Source organism: Homalodisca vitripennis, unplaced genomic scaffold (genome assembly GCF_021130785.1).
Source record: "Homalodisca vitripennis isolate AUS2020 unplaced genomic scaffold, UT_GWSS_2.1 ScUCBcl_6456;HRSCAF=13677, whole genome shotgun sequence".
In the NCBI taxonomy this organism is placed as follows: Eukaryota; Metazoa; Arthropoda; class Insecta; order Hemiptera; family Cicadellidae; genus Homalodisca; species Homalodisca vitripennis.
Window position 1 is genome coordinate 2,677 of NW_025782589.1, and position 26,481 is coordinate 29,157.

The following is a 26,481-nucleotide window of genomic DNA, read 5'->3' on the forward strand; positions in this document are numbered from 1 at the left end:
TTTTCAAACCTGTTGGGGTCAGTGTACAAGAAAGGAAATCTCTTATTTACGCCAGATGGGAACTCTGTTGTAAGTCCAGTAGGAAACAAGATAACCATTCATGATTTAAAAAAGTAAGTAAAAACTAGATTTTTTTAAACATTTTTTTAGGTTTAAAAGTTATGATATAAACTTTTGTGCTGTTATATGTGATATTAGTTAACTATATTGATATCTTTATTTGTAATTTTTGTATAGGTATTATTTTCCATTTGCTGTACAATCCCTCGTCTATTTGATTCAATAATCATATTTATAATTAACTACTTTAATTATACTTCACGGTTTGTTAATCAATAATATTTTTGTTCAAAGTCCCATATTCTTTTCAGTTTTTGTCTGAAAATTTGCTAACAAGCATGCTTATGCATAAAAATTGTTGATTGTTTTATTTCCACTTTTTCAATTTTATCTCTACCTTAAACTTTGCTTGAAGTTGCCTTTGATGTAGCCCAAAGATTTTATGAATTGACTTGGTACTAACCTGTAACTGTAACTTTAAGGCGTATTGATGTTTTGGACATGATATGAAATTAGAGGTATAGAACCAAACAATACCCAAAATAAAACAAGATTATATGTTTTATTATCGGATGAAATCATGAAAACCAACTATTTTTAATAGTGATAATCATAAATATAACTATTTTGGACATGAAAACCGCACACTGATCAGCAGAAGTAAATAATGCAACTTCTGAACTTTCAGATTATTTTGCAACATTTTCTGTTGACAGTTGTTTATGTGGGAAAGAAATTCCTGTCACTTAATGTTAGAATCTGCTGACAGTTCATGCACTGGAAGCTATGTATAGATGTCATAGGTCTGGAACAGTTGGGAGTACAAGCACTAGCGTTAGCAGGAAAATCTCTAAAACATGCCATCCTCTATATCGTACTCTTTCTTCATTTTATTCTAAATGCTAAAGCATACATGTTTACATTCTATTAATTGCGATCATATAAAAATTATACTAAGTAGAAAGTATATAAAGAAAAAAGCCTGTTTGTAGAATATTAAAATTATAACAAGTAAGGATTAGTCGTATCAAAACCAAAGTAATAGTTGTTTTCTTTCATTTAGATTATACTATATCTGGAAAGGAACTAAAATACTATGTTTTAGGTGTAGTACTTTACTAATTTTAGCATTTCTTACTATAACAGCTTGTGTTGTTACAGTAACAAATCGTCAACACTGCCAGTAGAAAGCAGTTATAACTTCACGTGTCTGGACTTGTCACCTAATGGCTACATACTATAACAGCTTGTGTTGTTACAGTAACAAATCGTCAACACTGCCAGTAGAAAGCAGTTACAACTTCACGTGTCTGGACTTGTCACCTAATGGCTACATACTATAACAGCTTGTGTTGTTACAGTAACAAATCGTCAACACTGCCAGTAGAAAGCAGTTACAACTTCACGTGTCTGGACTTGTCACCTAATGGCTACATACTATAACAGCTTGTGTTGTTACAGTAACAAATCATCAACACTGCCAGTAGAAAGCAGTTACAACTTCACGTGTCTGGACTTGTCACCTAATGGCTACAATCTCATTGCCATCAACGAACGTGAGTTTTAAGTTACATGTTTAATTTATTCTAATGTTATTTGTTGGTTTGTTAACATGTTTACAACGACAAATAACTTAGATGCCATCGAATTTTTCAATAAAAATGCCAAAAACCATAATCATTTTTTTTAATGTTAAACGTTTAAGTATAGCTAAAAAAGTATGTAGGCTTCACAATTTTGAAAAAGAAATATGTTTTTTTCAGTGTTTTTCCGTGTACTTTAAGGTAATGTATTTACCTAAAAAATTAAGCAATCCTGTGCCCGATGGGTACACAATAGTTTGAAGTGCTGGATCATATTTAACAAACCGCCAAGACAGACAAAAAATAAGAACACAATGAGGAAATGCATAGTAATGTTACTCTATCTGGCGCACAATGCACTTTACAAAAGCCTGGTGTGTACCCCTTGGGGTATACAACAGCAGTTGTGAAAGATAATGTGTACCCAATGGGGTTCATGATGATGAATGTGTTGCTAAGTTTTTGTAAACATTCAAAAATAAAGATTGGATTCTTATTGTTATTCCTAATAGTAAAATAATTAAATAAGTAAGACTCAGTGTCAATGAGATAACCAATTTAATTTCAACTTTGGATCTAATTTTACAAAGTCTACAAATAAATACTGTGACAAATGATTTATACACAAAGATCTGTATTATCAATCCTACAGATTGAGGCCACTCACTCACTCATCACTGATTCTCCGATTTCTTGATATCACAGAAAGTTGAAATTTGGCACATGTATACCTTATGACTTAAATAGAAAAAAAGAAGCTTTTTCATAAAGATCAAACATCCAAAGGGATATGAGGTTACAACCCCAAGAAGAACTATATATTTTGTTTGTCAACTTCTCGATTCCTTAGAAAGATGAAATTTGACACAGGCATGCTTCACGACTTACAAAGAAAAAATTGTAATGAAGATCAACCATGTAAAGAGGTTTAAACTTGGTTGGAACCCCTAGAAGAACAACATTTTTGTTTTTCAACATCTCAATGTCTTTTTTTTTGTTCTCTTAGGACAAGAAGCTTATAAATTGCACTTAGTCCTTTAAGAACCTTTGCGCTGCTTCCGGAGTGACAGGATAATCAGGATGGGTAAGGTTAGGGAGTAGGGGCCGCCTCCTATCGAGATCCATGAGGAAGAATTAGGGCACTACATCTCAAAGTCATGTCCCCCCGGAAGCTCTGAACCAGCCTCTCCAGTCAAAATAGGCAGGGGATGGCATACCCTTGGTGAGGTGAGCAAGAACCTCTGAGGTTAAGAAACAAATCCCACCAACTCCAACAGTCATCTCCCACAGTAGACTAGACCTATCGAATTGCCCATGAACCCCAGAATCTCGACATTGCGGTTAGCGATGTGCCACTCCTGGACATCCATAAGGTTGCCCAGATTGAAGTGACACATCAGTTTTTGCTGTGTCCAGTGGTGGGTTCAACTGGAAGGTATAAACCAGCCAGAAGTGATCGCTGCTGGGTAATCTCAATGTCTTGCAAAGATGAATTTTGACAAACATGTGCTCCATGCTTTCAACAGGCAAGAACAAGATTTTTTATGAACATCAACCACCCATAGAGTAACTATATTTTTGTTTTTCTAACTTCCTGATGCTCTAGAAAGATGGAATTTGACACAAAGATGCCTCAATGAATTAAAAAGAAAATCATTTTCATCAAGATCCACCACCCATAGGGATTTAAAAAAGAGTGTTGTAACCCCTACAAAAACCATATATTTGTTTTTCAATTTCTCACTGGCCTAAAAAGGTTTAATTTGACACACATGGGTATTGTATACTTAATAGACTACCAGCACCAGAAATAAATTAGACCAGAATTAGATTACAATGATCGGAAGTAGTAGCTTTTTCACCAAAGTATACTTTTCATACAAATGTATGTGTATACTGTCTTGATCGGAATAACAAGGTAAACACTATTTGGCACCAGTAATACCTTAGAAAGGAAGTAGATTATTATGAATGAAAGTTGATTCACTGAAAAGGACTTTTGAGACCTATGTAAGTATAATTATATTTTCTTAATCTGGGCAATTATTCAAATTCTTTTAGGGCATTGGGAATGAGAGACTGGAAGAAGATTACGAGTGCTGAAAGTACACCCTTTTTGATTAATTTAGGCTTCTCAGACTGAATGTAATTATTTTTATCTTTGCAACAAGGTAAACTCTTTATGAAGTGTGAAATATGATTGGTTTGAACCAGAAATGCCTCTTCACATGCTAAACCTGAAAGTTGAAATTTTGTTTGATTTTTTAACCTCTTAACAAATAATATATACCTCTCATCATAAAATATATACCATAAACATGTCTAGCTCAGATTCAAAATTAAAAGAGTTCTTCATTATATTACATCACAAGTGCTATCACTGAGATTACTTTGGATTTAGTGTTTCTTCACTTTGCCCTTTAGTAGTTCAAGTGTTGCTGAAATTGTTGTAGCTATTCATTCAAATATTATTGAATGTTGCTGAGACATTAGTGTGTTACATTAATTGTACTCAACTGTTTCACTTCAAATTCAGGGTCCCAAACCTTACTATTTATTTTAAATTTAGTAGTGTTTAAACCATTTAAATAGGACATGCCTTTTGAGGTACCTCACGTACCAAACCACGGGTAACTGTTAGTAATCAATATTTTGCTTTCTGTACAAAGCATCCTGTTCAGTGTTATCCTTGCAAATTTAACACCAGTTATCAATCAAATTGTTTAGTGTTTCCATCTGTAATATTGAAATTAGTGATAAAATCTCTAGGAAGTTACCTGTGTTTCCACCCCAGTTAGTGTCCAGGTGTTGTTACAGAAGGAGATGCCTACCTGATCAGTCTACTCAGTCGGAGTGTCGTGCACCGGTACAAGTTCAATCATGCTGTCACATGTGTCAAGTTCAGCATTGACGGCAGCCGGTTCGCTGTCTGCAAACAGAACAACGGTAACGGCTCACACTTTACCTTAAATGTGCAGATCTCTACACAACCTTTTGTTTTAATCTTATGAAAGTCGTTGATACATAGTCGACCACAACTTGTGTGTACAAGACAAAAAGTTATAATTAGACACTACATTTACTCATGTTTAGGGACAGCTAATTATTTGGCCGTAACATTGCGAATCTTGAGTTATTTTTATTGTAGTACACATTGTAAATAATGCAATATCATGCATGGATGTTGTTAATCATCATTGATGTATTGAGTTTTTAGTCTTCAGACTTATTAACAGTCTTAGCCCCATATGGCAGAGAAAGAAGAGAAAGAACAATAGAAGTTGGATTGCTGGTGATTAAAAAGAAATCATACTTGGGTTAAAAATGCTATTAGGATTCGTAATATGAGAATGTGTAATACATTTTTGTCAATTTGGAATTGGATTTGAGAATTCTGGATTCAATTAATCAATAGTTACTTCTTTATTTATTATTACTATTGATTACATACCCACTCTTACTTACTTACTATGTTAAGTGAAAGTAGCTAAATTAACAAGACCTACTTGTTTTAATAAAATTATTACATTAAGCCTGTTACAAAAATGGTGTTAGTAATAAAATGTGATCTAGTGTAATTGGTTTTAATCGTTTGTGAATTAAAAATGTTATAAAATATATAGATTAGTCAGATATGAAATAGATATCACTATACTGATTCTGATTGAAGATTTGGGGATTTCAAATTGCCAGGCCACCGATATCTGAAATAGAGTGAGGTCTCCATACATAAATTGTGAAATTATCTTTTTACCATTGTTCTAATAATCTTACACGTACATTCCTCGTGTAATGTTTCTCTTCACATTGCCCACGCCATGTAATTAAGTAATAATGTCTTACTCATTAAATAACCATTCAAATACAGAACAGTGAATAAAAAACTAAAGTTCCATAACTGAAGATTAATCTTTTTAGCTCCAATGTACAGATGTTATTAAAGTTTTCAGTGGTGCTTAATCGCCTAAAATCTGTTATACCAGATGCTGGTCGTTCAGTTGAAATTCCTGAGTTTCATATCGAACAAATAGAATTATAATTTAGTTAGCTTTTGTATTATTGAGATGTCAGTATTATCTATTATCTATTCATTATAAACTTCTCATTTTGAGATATTTTTGGTCTGATGCAAACACTTTTTACATTCAAGTTTGTCTTAAGTAATGTGTGTTTTTCAATATTAAAGTGTTTGTTTCATGTTTGGGTATTTTCTTTTTAGAAAAAATGCATTATTGATATTAATGAGTCTATACTGTCAATGACCTGATTTTAAATTGTTTCATGTTTGGGTATTTTCTTTTTAGAAAAATGCATTATTGATATTAATGAGTCTATACCGTCAATGACCTGATTTTAAATTGTTTCATGTTTGGGTATTTTCTTTTTAGATAAATGCATTATTGATATTAATGAGTCTATACTGTCAATGACCTGATTTTAAATTGTTTCATGTTTGGGTATTTTCTTTTTAGATAAATGCATTATTGATATTAATGAGTCTATACTGTCAATGACCTGATTTTAAATTGTTTCATGTTTGGGTATTTTCTTTTTAGAAAAATGCATTATTGATATTAATGAGTCTATACCGTCAATGACCTGATTTTAAATTGTTTCATGTTTGGGTATTTTCTTTTTAGAAAAATGCATTATTGATATTAATGAGTCTATACCGTCAATGACCTGATTTTAAATTGTTTCATGTTTGGGTATTTTCTTTTTAGAAAAATGCATTATTGATATTAATGAGTCTATACCGTCAATGACCTGATTTTAAATTGTTTCATGTTTGGGTATTTTCTTTTTAGAAAAATGCATTATTGATATTAATGAGTCTATACTGTCAATGACCTGATTTTAAATTGTTTCATGTTTGGGTATTTTCTTTTTAGAAAAATGCATTATTGATATTAATGAGTCTATACCGTCAATGACCTGATTTTAAATTGTTTCATGTTTGGGTATTTTCTTTTTAGAAAAATGCATTATTGATATTAATGAGTCTATACCGTCAATGACCTGATTTTAAATTGTTTCATGTTTGGGTATTTTCTTTTTAGAAAAATGCATTATTGATATTAATGAGTCTATACTGTCAATGACCTGATTTTAAATTGTTTCATGTTTGGGTATTTTCTTTTTAGAAAAATGCATTATTGATATTAATGAGTCTATACCGTCAATGACCTGATTTTAAATTGTTTCATGTTTGGGTATTTTCTTTTTAGAAAAATGCATTATTGATATTAATGAGTCTATACCGTCAATGACCTGATTTTAAATTGTTTCATGTTTGGGTATTTTCTTTTTAGAAAAATGCATTATTGATATTAATGAGTCTATACCGTCAATGACCTGATTTTAAATTGTTTCATGTTTGGGTATTTTCTTTTTAGAAAAATGCATTATTGATATTAATGAGTCTATACCGTCAATGACCTGATTTTAAATATTTACTTAGGAAAGCCAAGGTGTAGTTAATAGTGTTAAACGATTAAAGATTATTTACTTAATAGGCTTAAGCTTATGTTTAAGATTTTGATTTGAGTGACTGATGAATGTTTGCGTTGCAGTGTTCATATTCAAGGCACCTGGCCAGTTCGGGGGCAAGTTCAATCAGTTTGTGATGGAGAGAGTCTATCACAATGCCTTTGATGATACTACATGTGTGGATTGGGCCTCTGACTCCAGGTGAGACAACTTTATCCACTTGATAAATGTCTTGCATTACGCTAACAAATGTATCTTTTAACTGTTTTAGGACCAACCGTACGATTATCGCTGATATGAACTTACGCTAGAAGAACCTACGTGCAATCTATCGCCGGCGGACTTTGATCTTTTTTCATAATTATATTTATAATTTACAAGTCACAATGATATTATTTTGCTATTCTATATGTATCCCTTTACTTGTTTATATCATCTGAAAGGCAGTCTCATATTTATGCAGGTATGTTTTCAGCTGTTTTCTAATTGGGCTATAAGGTTTTGTCTGTGATAATGGTAAAAACTTTGTTTTAGCAAATACACCGGATTGGACTATGCAATCACAGATTATTAGTTTGAAATACTAAAGCTTTAAAATTTGGAACATTGAGCAAAATATTAAAAAATGTTTGGCCTGGTCCTGAAAGGGTTAAACTAGCAATATAAGATACAATGTTATTAATTTTTGTCATTTATGAATTGTTCAATAGTTTATATTTATTCAGATGCACATATGAGACTAAAAAATAATATTTAGTACAATACATGATTTTATTAATAATTCAAGATAACGAAATTATTATAAGATAAACAACACAGCTGATTTACTGGTACATTCTCTGTATTTAAGGTTCAAATAACAATTGGTTGTTTTTCAGTTTATAGAAAACTAATGACATTTTCTGATCCAAGAAGAGAATATCTTTTTATCTGACAACCCATTTAAGCGTAATAAAACATTTTAATTTTTGTTAAAAAAAAAATATTGAGTGTCTATGCACAACGTAGCTATGGTGAGAAGGATGATTCAGTGGGAACATTGAGTTTAGCTCCATTTCACCCTCTGCTTAGCACAGTGTCTGAGATCTGACACTGTCACAGACTTGACTCCTGGAATCTGTTCATGTCCGTCTCAAGAGATCCAAATAATGTCAGTGATGAAGACGTTCAAAATGAACTCTACATCAGAGACATTGAGGCTACAAGAGGTCTGTCTGATTTACCTGGCAGCCATCCGTTGTAATCTAGATGAAGAGGTGTTCTCATTTGTGCGTTGTCCAATTGTGCTGTTGGTTCTAACCCGCATGCAGTGTTACCGTCCCAATCAGCTTTTCTGACAGGGAGGCTGTTCTTTTCACTGTTGATGATAATGTTGAAGATAATATTTTATTTATTTTGTAATTTTTCATTATTACTGTCATCACTCTAAAAGCTGGATAAATTGTATGCCTTTCCAATGTTAGTAATTAACTACCCCTATTACAACGAAGTATTGCTTCTAGATCATTTCCCATCTTAGTTGTGATTTTGATCCAGCAGTTGTTGGGCGAAAGTAGACCTTTGTTTATTTAATTTTACATTGGGACGGTGTTCCTTGTATCTTTGTTAGAATGAAAGACGGAAATTCTAAAACATATCACCATAGGAACATCATTGGATTGATTGATGATAGGATATAAACTTAATTTTTGTCATCGTAAATTATTTTGGGCATCCACAATGGAATATAATCTAGAACTATCGTGTAAGCTTTCCCCGTACCCCAATATCTCAAAATTTGCAGTTGGTAATTAGATCTGTCGCTCCTGGACACCATTGAGTGGTCCAGATGGAAGTGACGTTGGTATTTTTTGTACCGAATGTAGGTTCTACCACCATATGCAGATCAACCTGGGAGAGGTTGCCAAGCCATACATCTGTAGCAGTGATGATGCTTTACCCCTCGATTTGCACTAGTTGAGTGATATCTTTCCCTCAGTCTTTAAGTACTGCTTAAATTAAGTTCATACTATTATGGAAACAGACAAAAAGAACAAGAGTTTCTTATACATCAGCACTAATATGTAGCCATATGATCTTAGAAGAGTTAATTATTATATGGCTTACGATTAATCGGAAAATGCTTGCTATTAAATAAGTCAGTATAAGGTGTAACTTTCTAGCACAAGTAACCTATGTTTGCAGGGTACTGGCTGTGGGCTGTAAGGACACTTCAACACGGCTCTATTGCCTTGACAGAATGGCCAACTTCCGTCCCATCACTCTAGGTTCTCAGAATGACGTTATAGTTGCAGTTTTCTTTGAGAATAACTCTCTCGATGTCACCACAGTAGCAAGGTGAGTGTCAGCTTTGGTAAACTATCAGTGTATGACTTTGAGGGTAACACTCTCGATGTCACCACAGTGGCAAGGTGAGTGTCAGCTTTGATAAACTATCAGTGTATGACTTTGAGGGTAACACTCTCGATGTCACCACAGTGGTAAGGTGAGTGTCAGCTTTGATGAACTATCAGTGTATGACTTTGAGGGTAACACTCTCGATGTCACCACAGTGGCAAGGTGAGTTTCAGCTTTGATAAACTATCAGTGTATGACTTTGAGGGTAACACTCTCGATGTCACCACAGTGGCAAGGTGAGTGTCAGCTTTGATGAACTATCAGTGTATGACTTTGAGGGTAACACTCTCGATGTCACCACAGTGGCAAGGTGAGTTTCAGCTTTGATGAACTATCAGTGTATGACTTTGAGGGTAACACTCTCGATGTCACCAACAGTGGCATGGTGAGTGTCAGCTTTGATGAACTGTCAGTGTATGACTTTGAGGGTAACACTCTCGATGTCACCACAGTGGCAAGGTGAGTTTCAGCTTTGATAAACTATCAGTGTATGACTTTGAGGGTAACACTCTCGATGTCACCACAGTGGCAAGGTGAGTGTCAGCTTTGATGAACTATCAGTGTATGACTTTGAGGGTAACACTCTCGATGTCACCACAGTGGTAAGGTGAGTGTCAGCTTTGATGTCAGTGTAGACTTTGAGGGTAACACTCTCGATGTCACAACAGTGGCAAGGTGAGTTTCAGCTTTGATAAACTATCAGTGTATCACTTTATTGAACTGTCACTGCTCAGTGGCATTTCTTATTGAACTTCATTTAGTATTTCATTTAGTTATTATTTTGGGTCTTTAAAAAGTACAATAGTAAACCTCAGATTAGAATTACATAACTTCATTAGTGAGGTCTTGCTACAAAATATTTTAATATTTTTGGGCTACACTTACCATATAAAAATCTAATTTTGCTTTTGAGAATACAAAATATCTGTAGTTATTTTCTACAGTTGCGATCTAATAACACCCATCTCATTGTATCTTCAGTGTTTCTTGTCATCGTCTTTTTAGGCCTGTTAATCTAAATGTAGAACAAGCGTAAAGGTAATGTTGTGATAGGAACGGGCGAGTGTGCGTGTGGGAGTGCAGCCTGGAACTGGGCGACCTGACACCAGAAGAAGATGTCGAGCCTGCAGATAAGAGGCGGCGGCCTCAGCAGCCTGACAACGAAGATGATGATGTAGATCTCAGTCGTGGCGAGGAGCGCACAGACGCTCTCACCAGCGATCAGCCAGGTACTCTTCACTCAAAGCATTGTTAACCCTTTTCCATCGGCATTGAACTTTTGATCATCCTCTCAGCTCGTCGGGCCACTATGGGTGGCTGTTCTCTGTGTCAATGACCACAACCTGTCCCTCTGCTCAGCAGGCCACACCTAGTGGCCCTCGCTGTTTTTGCCGTTCCGCTCGTCGGGCCACTATGGGTGGCTGTTCTCTGTGTCAATGACCACAACCTGTCCCTCTGCTCAGCAGGCCACACCTAGTGGCCCTCGCTGTTTTTGCCGTTCCGCTCGTCAAGCCACTACGTGTGGCTAACTGTTGAGTTCAGTTGTATTCAACTTTTATCCAGTTGTGGCTGGAAAGTGCTGCAATCTTCGGCCAAATATAGAACTAAGTTAATATTTCTCTAAAACTGTTTTATTGTGAGTGTCAGTGTCACTGTAGCTGCTATAGTGTATCCTGTTCATTTATTAAAATACTAGTGCATTTGGTAAAGACGAACCTCAAAATATGGAAATGAATTTATATTCTGTTTATTACTAGAGACCTACTTGAGATTGATTGTAATTTTATTCTGCAAATAAAAATACCTTTAATGGGATTAACCTATAACTTAAATTATACATTACATGGTTTGTTAAAACCAAATAATAAATAACCAATCTATCTTGAAGCTAATAAACTTTGTAAACTATTTGAGATTTCTTTTAAATCTCGTCATTTAAAGAGCCAAGGATCAAATACTGCCATTTAAATCTGAGTCAAAGTGATGTTCATTGCTACATAACCGCCAAGTGGACCACAACTCAGACCATTCGAGTTAAGCAAGCAACACTTAGTGGTCTACTTACAAATGGTTTATAGATTGAAAGCTTTCATCAATAAATAACGTTTGTAAACTAATCTATAGAATCTTGAAATTGTTTAACATTAAAATTTGCTTTCCTTGTTTCATTTAATGCAACTTATCTTATTTAAAATGCAAGAATTCCTCAATAATCCAAATATAATTAATTTATAAATAATTATGGTTAAATATTGTTATTATCCATAACATCAGGGCAAAATAATGTCAATATCTTTATAATACAAGGTACAAGTATGCCATACTACATGACACGTTGTTACGTGTTGTTACGTGGCTTTGCTAAGGCTGCATGCAAAAAATCAAGTCTTTGTCACATGTTTAAATAACATATGATTGTACTCAGTTTGTCTGCAAATTTATTTATTCTATGATTTTCTTATTACCACCATGGTTACCAATTTAAAGATGTTCACTAACGCTCAGCCAAATCCTATAGAGTGACATGCACCATCATTGACTCAATGTTGTCTATTTAGAAATGAAACTTCATGCAAAATTTGAAGTCTGTAGGTTAGTTTATTTTCAAGATATCGCTCAGCCATTTATGTTTGATAGTAGAGGATTTACAAACAGTAAAATATTCCTTGGCAGACATAGGAAGTGCCATGGTGGTGTTGTCAATAAGGTACCAATTTTATAAATCCGGAAGGGATTAAAATGTATTTCTCCATATGCAGTCTTTTTAGACTCTTCATGCTCTACGTTGTAGAACCTCTTTTCTTATTGGAATTATTTATAAATTAAAAAAAAACACTGCAATAATATACTTTTTATACATATGAATTTATTTAAATTTCTGTCGAATACAAGAAAGTATAATCATGCAATTTATAAAATGTGTTATTGTTATCTCCCTGCCTTAGTTAAGAGCTGTTTCAAGTTTCATTGGAAAGTTCCTTAGCGGCAGATCAAATTTCGCGGTAGTCCTACCAGGAACCTTGATTTGTTCACAGAGCTCAGACAAAAAATGGAAAATGTCAATTGACACAAACAGCACTACTTTCCTTGTCGGTCTGATTACAAATATTAAACATGTCTACATATTTAATCTGTGGAGGTCTTTTTCTTTATCTATTATTAAGTAAATAATTGTTTTTTTTTCAAATTCAGACAAAGAAGTTGAGGACAAGGAAGAACAAACAAAAATATCGTACAAGCTGCTAGCACGCCACTACCTATGCGACCTGGTGTCTGGGCCGCGCATTACGCTGACTGCTGCTGCGTACCACAAGGAGTCTCACATCCTGGTCACAGGTTTCAGTAACGGCACCTTTCTGCTACACGAACTGCCAGAGGTCAACCTCATACATTCTCTCAGGTGAGACAACAAGATGGCATTAGAATGTTTTATCCTTTCCGGTCTCATTATCCGGCAATTGTGTCTACAGCTACTATTAATTAATTTGTCTGATAAATTGTAAACAAAACAATGTTATCATCAATATGATTGTTTTACTTTGAAAATGTTCTTAATGTCTAATAAATGAACTTGTTAACTATTTTCTTTTAAATATTTAACACCCCATTGGTGTGACTTAAGCGTTGCTTAAGTATATCGGAGCACTCGATCACATCGCTGGCTCTGAACAACACTGGGGACTGGGTGGCCGTGGGGTCCAGTGCTCTGGGCCAGTTGCTGGTGTGTGACAGTGTTGGAATTACATAATGTGGACAGCTGATGATTGTGTTGCAGTATATCGGAGCACCCGATCACATCGCTGGCTCTGAACAACACTGGGGACTGGGTGGCCGTGGGGTCCAGTGCTCTGGGCCAGTTGCTGGTGTGGGAGTGGCAGAGTGAGAGCTATGTGATGAAGCAGCAGGGCCACTCACAGGCCATGACATGTCTGGCGTACTCCCCTGATTCACAGTTCATTGTTACGGGAGGAGAGGACGGCAAGGTTAGCAAAAGTTAAAATTATTAGTTCAAATACCCTTGTAAATTACAGATAATGTTTTAGTTGTTTGTAAGGTGTACAAATATTATTTTATTTAAAAATGTTTATTTCAGTATTCTGTATTGTATTTTCCCCTTGCTCTTGGATCACAATAATAGACAATAAATAAAGAGTTATATACTGTATTTAAGCTATTCTGTGTCCACAAATAAACAGTGCAGAACTAAAATGTTGGTCTGCCACAAACTTCCTGCATTTCGAGGGGGGTACCCAAAAGAAACTGGAATTATTTTTTTAAAGCTATTTATTTTAAAATTTTTAACAATAAAACCTTATCATCTTCAAAATACTCTCCATAACAACTAACACATTTGTCCCTCTGGAGGTTACACTGTTCAAAACATTTTTGTACTCATCTTTAGAAATGGCTGACAGCTCCTCCCTTGTTTTTTTTACCCCTTCAATGTTGTCAAATTGGTGTTCTTTCATGCGCGGAAATAAGAAAAAAGTCGCACGGTGCCAGGTCAGGCGGGTAAGGTGCGTAGGACAGCGGAACCATGCCAAACTGTCTAACAGAGATGTCTATGTGTGCAGGTGCATTGTTGTGGTGGAAGAACAAGTCTCCTGTCTGCCACAAATCGGGTCTTTTTTGATGAACACTGTTGTGCAATTTTCTTAAAACTCGCAAATAAAAGGTTTGTATGACTGTCTGACCTGGGGAAAGAAAGTCTGAATGAACTACGCCCTTGGCATCAAAAACACAAATCAGCATTGTTTTGATGTTTGATTTGACTTGACAACTTTTTTTTGAACGGGGTGTGACGATGACGACTTCCATTGGCTTAACTGTTGCTTTGTTTCTGGGTCATAACTATAGCACCATGACATCACCAGTAATGATCTGTGACAGAAAGTCTGGATCAGTTTCAAGCTGTTGTTTCAAAACATCATATGTTTCAACTCGATGTTCCTTTTGATTGTCAGTTAGAATCCAAAAAACAAATTTGGCAGCAACCCTTTTCATTCCCAAATCTTCCATTAAAATTTGCTGAACCTGAGCCCCAAGGTAACCCAGTAACCTCTGATAGTTGATCAATTGTCGGTTGACGGTCTGTGAGCACAAGCTGTCAAATTTTTTCAATATTTTCATCAATTCGGGCAGTTGTTAAAATTCCAGAACGAGGTTTGTCATCAATCGACATGTCACCATTTTTAAATTGTGCAAAGCATATATTAATAATTGAAAAATACTACAGTTCTGTTGAAATATAAATATATATATATATATATATATATATATATATAAATGCAAGGAAATTTAGGATTTAGGGAAATTTAGGATTTTAAACTTCTTAAAATATGTTTTCAAGACTCTTTGATGAATTTCAGCAATAATCTGCAATGCCATCTTTTGTAAGATAAAAATACACTAGAATTAGTTCTTTGTGATCCCGAGATAGCCACAGTGTAAGTTAAGTATGGGAAAATCAGAGCATAGTATGGTGTAAGAAGAACAAAGGTGTTTCTGAAGTGTGCAAGACCACTTGTGCAAGTGTAAAAAACTTTCAGAACACATGTTTTGTGCTACATTGTTTATATGTGAGGAAAAATTAAAATTCCTATCGACAGACAGACCCAAGAACTTAGCATTCAGAAATAACCCCCACTTCATCAACCCAAACACAGAGACTATCATAGCACTTCCCTTTGAATGTGAAATCTAGTAATTTGGTCTTAATAGTGTTTATAGTCAAATCATTATCTCTATATCACTGGACAACCTTAGATTACACACATATTAATCTCCAAGTCCACACAGTGTAGTTTAACCCTAATAATGAGTTAACTATAATGAAAATGTGTTTGTCATTTCAGAGGTGATACAAAACTTTAATGAGAGGTGTATAAAATTACAGTGGGGTTAGTAAATTGACTATCCTTTGCCATCTCTACAAGTTGTGATACTTTAAGTCTATAGTTATGAAACCAACTCAACAATGGCCTTAAACTCAATAATTTAGGTAAGTGCATTGTCCTTCATCTTGCCCCACACAATCTGGTGCAGGCCCTTGGTCAGAGAGGAGTGAGAGTAAGGCTCAGTGGGGAGAGCCTGTCTGTCTCTGAGTCAGTCAAGACTCTCGGAGTTGTGCTTGACAGTAAGCTCACCTTTTCTGATCATGTCACTCATGCTATCCAGCGTGCCCTTGGTAGGCTGAGGGGTCTGTACAGATTTAGAAGTCTGCTGCCAGAATCCGCTAAGCTCCGGCTTATGAGTTCTCTTGTTCTGTCTGTATTTTATTACTGCTATCCTGCATACGGCAACAGTATCTCTAGGGGAGACATAGATCGGATTCAAAGACTGCAAAACTCTGCAGTTCGATTCATTTTCAATTTGAGGCGCTTTGATCATGTGTCACCCTTCCGAGATGCTGTCAGTTTGTCCCCCATGGAAAATGTATGCAGGATCCTGACATGTGGCATGATCCACAAGGTGCTTGCGCTGGGTGAGCCGCGCGGTACCTGGTCGAGAAGCTCCAATTTCGGGAGGAGGTCTCTCAACGCAGTGTCCGCCATGGTGACTTGCTTCACTTTCCCAGAGTCAAGCATGAGTTTGGGAGGAGGAGCTTTTCTTACTTTGGCCCAAAGTTGTACAATGACCTCCCCCAGAGCCTTAAACAGACTTCTGTTACTGTTTTTAAAAGTAAACTAAGAAAAATGATTGTACAGTAATTTATTTGTCTTGTTTGGGTGTTATATTTAGTCTATAGGTTTTAGTTTTTAATTTTATTTCCCAGTATTGTAAATAGTGTAAGATATGACAAGAGTTGTTCTGTAAAGCAGTTGTTATACTGAGAAACGCTTGCAATAAAGGCATTTTTATTTATTTATTTATTTATAACAAAAGGTTGGGGAGGGGAGGGGGACAAAATATTGTTTGCACAGACAGTGAAATAGCCAGTGCCAGCTCTAGATGTTGTACACATCATCTCAAATAATACCATCTGGTGCCCCCAAAAAAGTTTTCTTGTGGCAAAAAAAAGGCAATCAGGTTAATGGCGGATCTTTTTAATCAAGAGTTCTGCAGACAGTCTTTTTGTAATTTTAAAATAATGACTCTTGCTTGTATTTATATATATATATACATATGAAGTATATATACTCTTCATTCATTACGAGTTGGCTCTACTCGCCATCTTGATTATAGCTCCATCAAAACAAGGTCCAAGCCAAAGTTCTCTTCATTCATTACGAGTTGGCTCTACTCGCCATCTTGATTATAGCTCCATCAAAACAAGGTCCAAGCCAAAGTTCTCTTCATTCATTACGAGTTGGCTCTACTCGCCATCTTGATTATAGCTCCATCAAAACAAAGTCCAAGTCAAAGTTCTCTTCATTCATTACGAGTTGGCTCTACTCGCCATCTTGATTATAGCTCCATCAAAACAAGGTCCAAGTCAAAGTTCTCTTCATTCATTACGAGTTGGCTCTACTCGCCATCTTGATTATAGCTCCATCAAAACAAGGTCCAAGTCAAAGTTCTCTTCATTCATTACGAGTTGGCTCTACTCGCCATCTTGATTATAGCTCCATCAAAACAAGGTCCAAGTCAAAGTTCTCTTCATTCATTACGAGTTGGCTCTACTCGCCATCTTGATTATAGCTCCATCAAAACAAGGTCCAAGTCAAAGTTCTCTTCATTCATTACGAGTTGGCTCTACTCGCCATCTTGATTATAGCTCCATCAAAACAAGGTCCAAGTCAAAGTTCTCTTCATTCATTACGAGTTGGCTCTACTCGCCATCTTGATTATAGCTCCATCAAAACAAGGTCCAAGTCAAAGTTCTCTTCATTCATTACGAGTTGGCTCTACTCGCCATCTTGATTATAGCTCCATCAAAACAAAGTCCAAGTCAAAGTTCTCTTCATTCATTACGAGTTGGCTCTACTCGCCATCTTGATTATAGCTCCATCAAAACAAGGTCCAAGTCAAAGTTCTCTTCATTCATTACGAGTTGGCTCTACTCGCCATCTTGATTATAGCTCCATCAAAACAAGGTCCAAGTCAAAGTTCTCTTCATTCATTACGAGTTGGCTCTACTCGCCATCTTAATTATAGCTCCATCAAAACAAGGTCCAAGTCAAAGTTCTCTTCATTCATTACGAGTTGGCTCTACTCGCCATCTTGATTATAGCTCCATCAAAACAAGGTCCAAGTCAAAGTTCTCTTCATTCATTACGAGTTGGCTCTACTCGCCATCTTAATTATAACCCCATCAAAACAAAGTAGTATAAGTTGTAATATTTATCCCTGTAACAATTCAAATGTTTTATTTGTTCTGGTTTTGATGTTTGATTTATTTATTTATTTTTTGTATGTGATTCAATCCAATATACTGTATTCATTGGTATCTGTTTTATAAATTTGTACTAAAGTAATTCAATAAAACTGTTCTTATACCAAATGAAATTAATATTTGAAGCTGTCAAGTTTCAGAAGAGTCCATAGAATATTCCTACTCGTGGGTATCCACTGTCTATTGAATCAATTATGGATTCTATAAAGGATACACTTACATAATCATGTTTTGTGGATCATTTTGTTATTTTCAGACAGATTGACTAGCAATAAATATGTTATTGTCTCAGGTTAAGCTGTGGAACATGCAGTCTGGTTTCTGTTTTGTTACGTTCCACGAACACACTTCCAGTGTAACAGCTGTTACATTCGCCAATAACCGCAAGTTTCTTGTCTCAGCGTCCCTTGACGGCACAGTCCGAGCCTTCGATATGACCAGGTATGAGCATTCGTGCAATTTTAATTTGCTTTCCAATACTTTATTTAAAGTTTGTGTTTGAGAATAAGGAATCTGATAGTTTTAACAGGTCTCTTTTAGGTAATTTGTTTAAATCATTTTGATTTATTTTATTTCTTTATTAACTTAATTATCCCATTTTTTGTATAAGATTTCTCTCTCTTAGTCCAGGACGTAACAGATATTTTGTGGTAGGACAAAAATACACAAATAGAACTGTAGAAATAATGCAACTTTTTGGTTTGTTTCAAATAATTTTGTTATTGCTGGTGTTATCTTCATCTATTATTCATGTAAAATGAACGATACAAATACAAATTTTATTTATTATCTAATATCAAACAACTTTTAAGAAATAATTAGTGTTTTATTACGTACTATTAGTGTTTGTTCATTACTTTATCTGAAAACAATAAAAAGTTTTTCACTATTTTAAACCTTAGTCATTGCCTTTTAAAATATTTGTATTTGGTTCAACAAAGAAACAACTTGAGTATTTTCAGATCTATCTGTAAAATTCACAAACTGCAGATTTTGAAACTCCTGTACAATTTAATAAATGTTTATTTTGATCACTGCACAAACATGTTCAATTGCTGCAACACTTCAGGCTGTTGCAGGCCTGCCAGGTTATGTGTCACACTCTACTCCCAATTCTACAAACCATTCTTTCATCTGAGTATCACCCATAGATTCTTAGAGATTACAGTATCCCTGAAGCAGAATAGCTATATTTCTAGCACAATCTCATGCTGACTTTTTGCTCAAGACGTTCAACCATAGTGTTATGTGGTGAAAGGACACAAGAACACGTCATACAACTCACTGACTGGGCAGAGCCTGCGAATTCCTGGTAGCAGTTCTCGGAATGTTCTCCTCTTCGTTCCCATAACTTTCCTTTGATTACATCACATAAATAATTCAATTAACTTAAATTTTATTTAGTATTTCAAATATTCAAATCTAATTAGTTATATAACTGTGATGTGTCATTATTTAAATTCAATTTATATCATATAAAAATTAACCAAGAAAGTGGTGTAAATGAAGAAAGCAGAAGAAATATTAAAGTTACTTATATGTGCCTGTATGATGGAACATAACATTGAAACTTCTTAAGACATTAAATAGGCACTCTATTGAAGTAATGTTCAAAATACTTTAAAGAGAAAGTGATGTCTTGGCTGGTGGTATTTTAGTTATTAACTTAGAATCTACTCACCATAATTGTACTTTGAGCGTTAATGGACATATTTCATAAAATATTCCTTGATCAGGCTAGCTTCTTCTATCTATCAGCATTTCAGGAGTTTACGTCTTCAAGAGGATTATATGTACCATCAAAAGTCTTATTTATTAGATTTGAAGTAAATGTTAGATGGATAATAATATTTATAAAACCAAAGGTTTATAATTGAATAAATAAACAGTTTAATTAGTAAAGTTTTTCCCACACACTGTCATCCTGTTGTCCTAAATTTGGTTAAAAATGTTTATTCTATAAACCTTAAAGATAAGATAATATAACTGACTTATTGTGATGTGTGGTAGGTATCGGAACTTTCGCACACTGACTTCACCCCGCCCCGTCCAGTTCTGTAGTCTGGCCCTCGACTATGTGGGGGAGTTTGTGGCAGCAGGAGGACAGGACGTGTTTGACATCTACCTCTGGTCCATGAAGCTTGGACGTTTGGTTGAGGTATGTCATTGGTTATCATTTGTTCAAATGATAATTTTAAAATAATAATTTGAACTTGAAGTCACACTTTTAAATAACCGGTCTTGTTAGTAACCTTTTCAAAGAGCCACTTCTAAAAAAAAATCATATCTTGTTAGTAAGTGTCATAATAGGTTGAGCCAACCAATTTTTTTTCATGTAAAACCAGAAGTTGCCTTTATTTGCTTCACTGGCAAACATTGCACCGAACAACCTCAGTCTTCAACATTTGAGAAACTTATAATTCCATGTAATAATTTTATTTATCACAAAATTGTCAACATATTCGTATTCAATAATTTTGCATTCACACACTAACTCCAGGTTAAGTGTTAGAGAGGGCTTCTTAGCCCTAACTTCGCCTGGTAAAATAAGACATTCTTTACTTTTTTTTTACTAACCTTACATTTCATATATTTTAATCATGCAATCTTTAGTCCTGCTTTTACTTTTAGCTGTCTCAGTGATTCATTATGAAATCTTGTACAGTTAGGCCAGTAACTCGACTGTGACTGTCTAATGCAGGTGTTAAGTGGGCACGAGGGCCCTGTGGTCAGCTTGGTGTTCAACCCCTCTGCGGCCAGCACCGCCCTAGCCTCTGTCAGCTGGGACAAGACCTTGCGACTGTGGAACGCTGTAGAGTCCGGTAGTCACTATGAGTCCATCCTGCTTAATTCTGACGGTAAGCGTGTCGACTAAGCTACGGACAAGTTTAAGCAGATCTATTATTGAAAATAATACTCCCCACTGGATCTTAAGACTCAAGTAATAACAAAAGTGAACAAGATTGGTCTCACCTTTGAGTTGGTTATTCACTATATTGTACACTGGTTGTCCTCAACTGATATAAACAATTTAGTGATACCTGGCTATGTTATCGCTGACTTTTTCGCAAGAGAAAAACATATTCATGGGGGTGTGCTTATCTGTGTTAAGGAAGGAACTGAATTTGTTTTTTATGATAAATTGTCTTGTTTCTCGGAGGAACTTGTTTGTGAATTAGCAGCAATAATGCTGCCAACTTGGAAACGCTAGTGGTAACTTTTCTATAGATCTCCAGCAGGTAACTTATCACTATTCTATGATAAGTTATATGACATTCTGTCCTTCCTGCATTATAATAAATGTAATATAGTCTTTGTGGGTGACTTCAATGTCAATTTTCTTAACAGAAATGACTCAGAGGCCAAGTACTATTCAACCTCATTGACAGTTTTGGACTAAATATTACTGTTGATGAAGTTACAAGACCTACCCTTGGAGGAGATGCAACAAAGGGTAGTTGTATTGATAATCTGCTGACGACTATTCATCAAGATAAGGGAAAATCTTCAGTCATTCACACTGGTGCTTCAGACCATATGGCCATCCTCTTCAAAGCTACTTTAGACAATGTAATGTCTAGGATTATACCACAAATGTTTATTGTTAGACCCATTTCTACTTTGGGCTCCTCACTTTTTGCGTCTTACCTAGGTCTCACTAATTGGGAATGATATTTATGTTTATTAAGTCAAATGTTAACCTTAAGTTTAAGTTATTTTTATATAAAAGTTCTTATTGGCTCTGAAACTGTGCTATGCCTTTAAAAAATAAGAAATCTAAATCTAAACAAGTAAATGTTGCCTGGTATCATGAAGGTCTAAATAAGACAAAGCAGGAGCTTGATAGACTTTATTTATATTATAAAAAACACAAGCAATGAGAAAAATATTGATATTAGAAAATAAATATAGAAATCTTAAAAAATGTTTACAGAAATGAAATAAAAAAAAAGCAAAGCTTGACTTTAATAACACTTTACTTGATAAAGCAACAAACAAAAGTAAAGCTGCTTGGAGCATTATTAATAAATCAGTCAGGGCTAATAGTATGTCATCTAACTCATCTCATGTACTGGAACCTGATACTTTTAATTCATATTTTGTTGGCTCAGTTTTGGAGACTTGCAAAAGTATTCCACTAGCAATAATGACTATTCTTTCTACCTTGGTAAGCACTGTGCTCAGTGGAACTCTACAGTAAGCTTTTGCCTGAATGAATTATTTAAAGTGGAAGATGTTCATGCAGCTATACTTAGTTTAAGTAATAGCACATGTCTCGATTGTTATGGTATAAGTGCTCCTATTCTGAAAATGGCTGCCAAATCTGTGAAATTCTAACTTATTTATATAATGAAAGTGTTAGGACAGGTATTTTTCCTGATGTACTAAAGATAAACAAAGTGATTCCAGTACATAAGAGGGGTCCCAAAGGACCAAACTTGTAAATTATAGGCCTATAACTATTGTTACAGCAGTGTCAAAGGTGTTGGAGCGGCTAGTTCATAAGCAGTTGGTTTGCTATCTCGAAACCAATAATTTACTCAGCACTTGTCAATTTGGGTTTCGAGCTGAGCGGTGTACCATTGGCGCAGTCCAGTCCTTCATGAATGATTGCTTTGATGGTTTGGAACTAAAAAAATCTGTCAAGTTCAGATCTTATGACTTATCCAGAGCCTTTTGATAAGTAAATCATCATATTCTATTAAATAAACTTAGGTCTTATGGTTTTAGTCAACTTGCTGTCAGTTTTTTTAACTCATATCTCTCAAATAGGTGTCAATATGTATATTTAAATGGCTCTATGTCAGAAACTAGGCCTGTTAAGCTAGGTGTTCCTCAGGGATCCATTTTGGGACCTACTTTATTTATTTTTGTATATAAATGACTTGCCTTTTAATCTCAATGACAATTATGTTAGTACGTATTTGTTTGCTGATGACTTGGGTCTCAAGGTACTGCGCAAAAAACGAGGAACGAATGTAATGAGCTACTTAGTGTTAAGACCGCAATTGTAGATGATTGGTGTGCAGCAAATAAGCTCTGTGTAAATGATAAAAAAAATTCAAGATTTACATATTACCTTATCTAATAGGCCTAGTGATAATGAGGACTTAAGTCTTAAGTTTCTTGGCATTTTTATACAACCCAATCTTAAATGGCAAACTCATATTGATTATGTAGCTTCTCGAATTTCCCGAGGTATTTTTTTCTTATAAGATCCCTTAATGGAACTATTTTTGCTAAACACTTGCTTTTTATGTACTATGCCTTTATATCATAGTTTTCTTAACATATGGAGTAACTTTGTGGGGCCAATCTCAGATTGCGAATAAACTGTTTGTGTTACAAAAAAGAGCAGTCAGGCTTATATGTAATGTCCAGAGTCGTGAGCACTGTAAACCACTGATTTGTAAAATTAGGTGTATTAACATTGCCGTCTATTTATGTATTAAATGTTTTGTTATATGTCAGAGATAATTTATCATTATTTATTAATCAATGTGATGTTCATAGTTATAGTAACTCGTAATAGAAATAATGTAGTTGTACCAAAATGTAACTTTGCTAGCACTCAAGGTCAGTTTTAGATCATATCAGGGAATCAAATATTACAAATGCTTTGCCCAATCATATCAAGGTATTAAACAGATCAAACTTTAAAAATGTTGTAAAGAAAATGTTAGTAGATTCATGTTTGTACACTGTTGATGAATTTTTAACTGTGATAAGAAGTAAGGCTATTTAAAGTAAGCTATAGATTATTTTATAATATGACGTTGTTATATACATAATTGTATTCTGACAATAAACCATTTGAATTTGAATTTGTACTATTAAGCCATATTGTTATTGTTAGTGTTATTGTAGTATTGTTGTAGTTGTTGTCCAAAGCATGTCTCAGGACTTGTACCCACCGTAGTTGTGCCAGGACCGGTAAGTTCTTCTGTATGGTGGTAAGAACATTTCATCACTCCTCAATTGTATAGATCTTAAAGTTGCTATCTTCCCAAATTGCTTCTTACGTTAAATAGAATCACAATATAAAGGTATCTTTTTTTCAATGTTATAATTTCGTTTGGTGTTGCAGCAACCTGTGTGGCCTACAAACCAGATGGGAAGCAGGTCGCGGTGGCCACACTGGATGGTCGGATCTCCATGTTCGATGTGCAGACAGCTGATCAGGTTGGGAGCATTGAGGGTCGCAACGACCTCGGCAGTGGGCGCTCAGATACTGATCTCATCACTTCTAAGAAAACCCTGGCTGGCAAGTCAGTATTTCTTTATGTAATCTTTTGTATCTAACATTTTTCATTGAGTATTCCTTGTATAATAATGAATTATCTGGGTTTTATTTGCAGCTATTTGACTCTTAAATTGACAATACTCACTTTTGTTTTAGAGCCTTCACCAGCATCTGCTACTCAGCCGATGGGCTGTACATCCTGGCCGGAGGTCAGAGCAAGAATGTCTGCATCTACAATGCAACCGAGGCTATTCTAGTAAAGAAGATGGAGATAACACAGAACCACTCTTTTGACGCAATGGAGGTGAGGCTTAACCCTTTTTACAGTACATAATAGTTTTATAGCTTGGCTTTTATTATTATATCGTTAATTTTTTTTTCTTATTTATTTTGGAATTCATTGTAATTCTTGAGGAATAAAATAGATGAAAGTATCAGTAATTTCCCCAAAAAGTTTTAAATTGCTAATGAAAATATGTGGGTGAATTTAATTTTTGATGTTTTGAAATATAACTTTTCTCACCAGTCTTTACCAGTACAAAGTAACTTAGTAAAGTTGATTTATTTATTTTTTCAAGGTGTTAAAACTAATAAAAATTTTTTTACTGAATTATTGTAAATAATTTTCTCAAAATGTTATGAATCTTATAATTTTGTTTATAAAATCAAATACAACAGAAAACGACTTATTTTGTAATTGGCATTTCATTCCGAAATGTGTTAAATGGTAAAAAGTTTTTTGTGTAAATAAAAATAGTAACATCTCACTTTAAAATAAACAAAATTGTTCTATCTAACAGCAGTATTTTAAAAATTGTATAACAAATTTAACCCTTAGCGAGCCACAAATAAATAACCAAAACTACTCCTAAGAGCCATACACTTTAAAAATAAAAAAATTCCCAAATACCAAAAACCCAATTTTTTTTTATAATTCTTATAACATAAGAGGTAAGAAAACGAACAAAATATTTTTTTTTTCACTCTTTATTGTTAATTTACAGCTAAAAAAATGGTAAAATCATAATTTCACTGATAAAAAAAATTTAATTTCGACATTCTATGTGTTCATATATAAAATTAACAATAGTTGAACACAATTATTGTAATATTTTACAAAAAACAAGCATATAGTAATTTTTATTAAGAGAAAATATAAAGAATATAGTAAAAATTTATATATACAAATTAAATAAAAGCAATGAAACTACAAAAAAAATTTCAATTTTCCAAATATAAAATAAAGAAAACACTACATTTTACAATATTATATAACATGAGAAAATTTATAAATGATACTTATTGAAAACGAGCTTCATATATGTGATCCTTAGGCGTAGGTTTGTTGTGTGTGGCACATCTCAAAAACACAGGTCAGGATGCAAGGCAGGCTTCGACGCGCACGTCTTGCGCACAATAAAGCCCTACATCACGATAATAAAACATAAACTACACCGTACATTGATTAAAAATATTGATGGTAACATCAAAATTGAAAAGATAAATAACGCGGATCGAAAATGGAAGGGCGAATAAACCTCTACCTTACGGAAGGCTACAGGCAGACTGAGCGCGCGTGAGTAGAAGTCGTTGGGCTCGGCGGGAGACTATGAACAACCGGCCCGCCGCCATTTTTGTCGCTCGAACAAGAGCCGTGACCTTCAAAATAGACACAAAGGGTTGTCTCTTGTTTAAATAAACCTTGTTTAACAGTTTTTACTAATTTTGTTACCCAGAAATGCTTTTTAAATAATATATTTCAAAAAAATTGATTTTGCGTCAGTGGACGTCGTTGGCTTTTAGCGCTAGTTTAGGCATGACGTCTAGTAACGTCATTGGCTCGGAAAGGGTTAAAATAGTCAGCCTTCAAGAAAAGAAAATATGTAGTTTTTCACATTAAACAATTATAGAATGTGATTTAACCTCAAAGTTAAAATCGACATGATAGCAAAAAATAAGTTCTAAGTCATTAAAAACATTTGGTTGACAAGTAAACTTTCTATAGATAACTTATGTTGGTTCTATTGCGTTAAAATATTTAAAATTTACCTATTCCATTTTATATCCAACTAAAAGATGTTTTAGTTTGTTGAGTCAAGTTTTGGAAAGATGTTCATTGTGGTTTGTGGAACTTCAATATGCGGAGTGCCACCACACGAGCTGCACATAGACGTACAGTGTTCTTGTGTTGCAGGACATAATAGACCGAAGGAAGATGACGGAATGGGGTAATGCAAGTCTGATAGAGCAAAGAGAAGAACTGGAGGGAGGCAATGTAGCCTTGAGACTGCCGGGAGTCAGGAAGGGAGACATGGCCGCTCGTGCACTGAAACCTGAAGTACGAGTGTACAGTGTTCGGTTCTCCCCCACAG

At 34.8% G+C, this 26,481-nt stretch overlaps 1 protein-coding gene across 1 annotated transcript; it reads left to right on the plus strand.

Moving 5' to 3' along the window:
- Positions 1-26,481, plus strand: LOC124373813 (periodic tryptophan protein 2 homolog; the record flags this gene model as incomplete). The annotated part of the gene is given in 14 exon segments (XM_046832148.1): positions 1-113; positions 1,522-1,616; positions 4,461-4,589; positions 7,217-7,334; positions 9,318-9,470; positions 10,584-10,759; positions 12,723-12,930; positions 13,306-13,513; positions 18,158-18,306; positions 19,876-20,023; positions 20,567-20,723; positions 23,954-24,134; positions 24,266-24,413; positions 26,304-26,481. Coding segments are annotated over 14 exon segments (2,161 nt in total), but the record flags the coding sequence as incomplete, so codon positions are not given.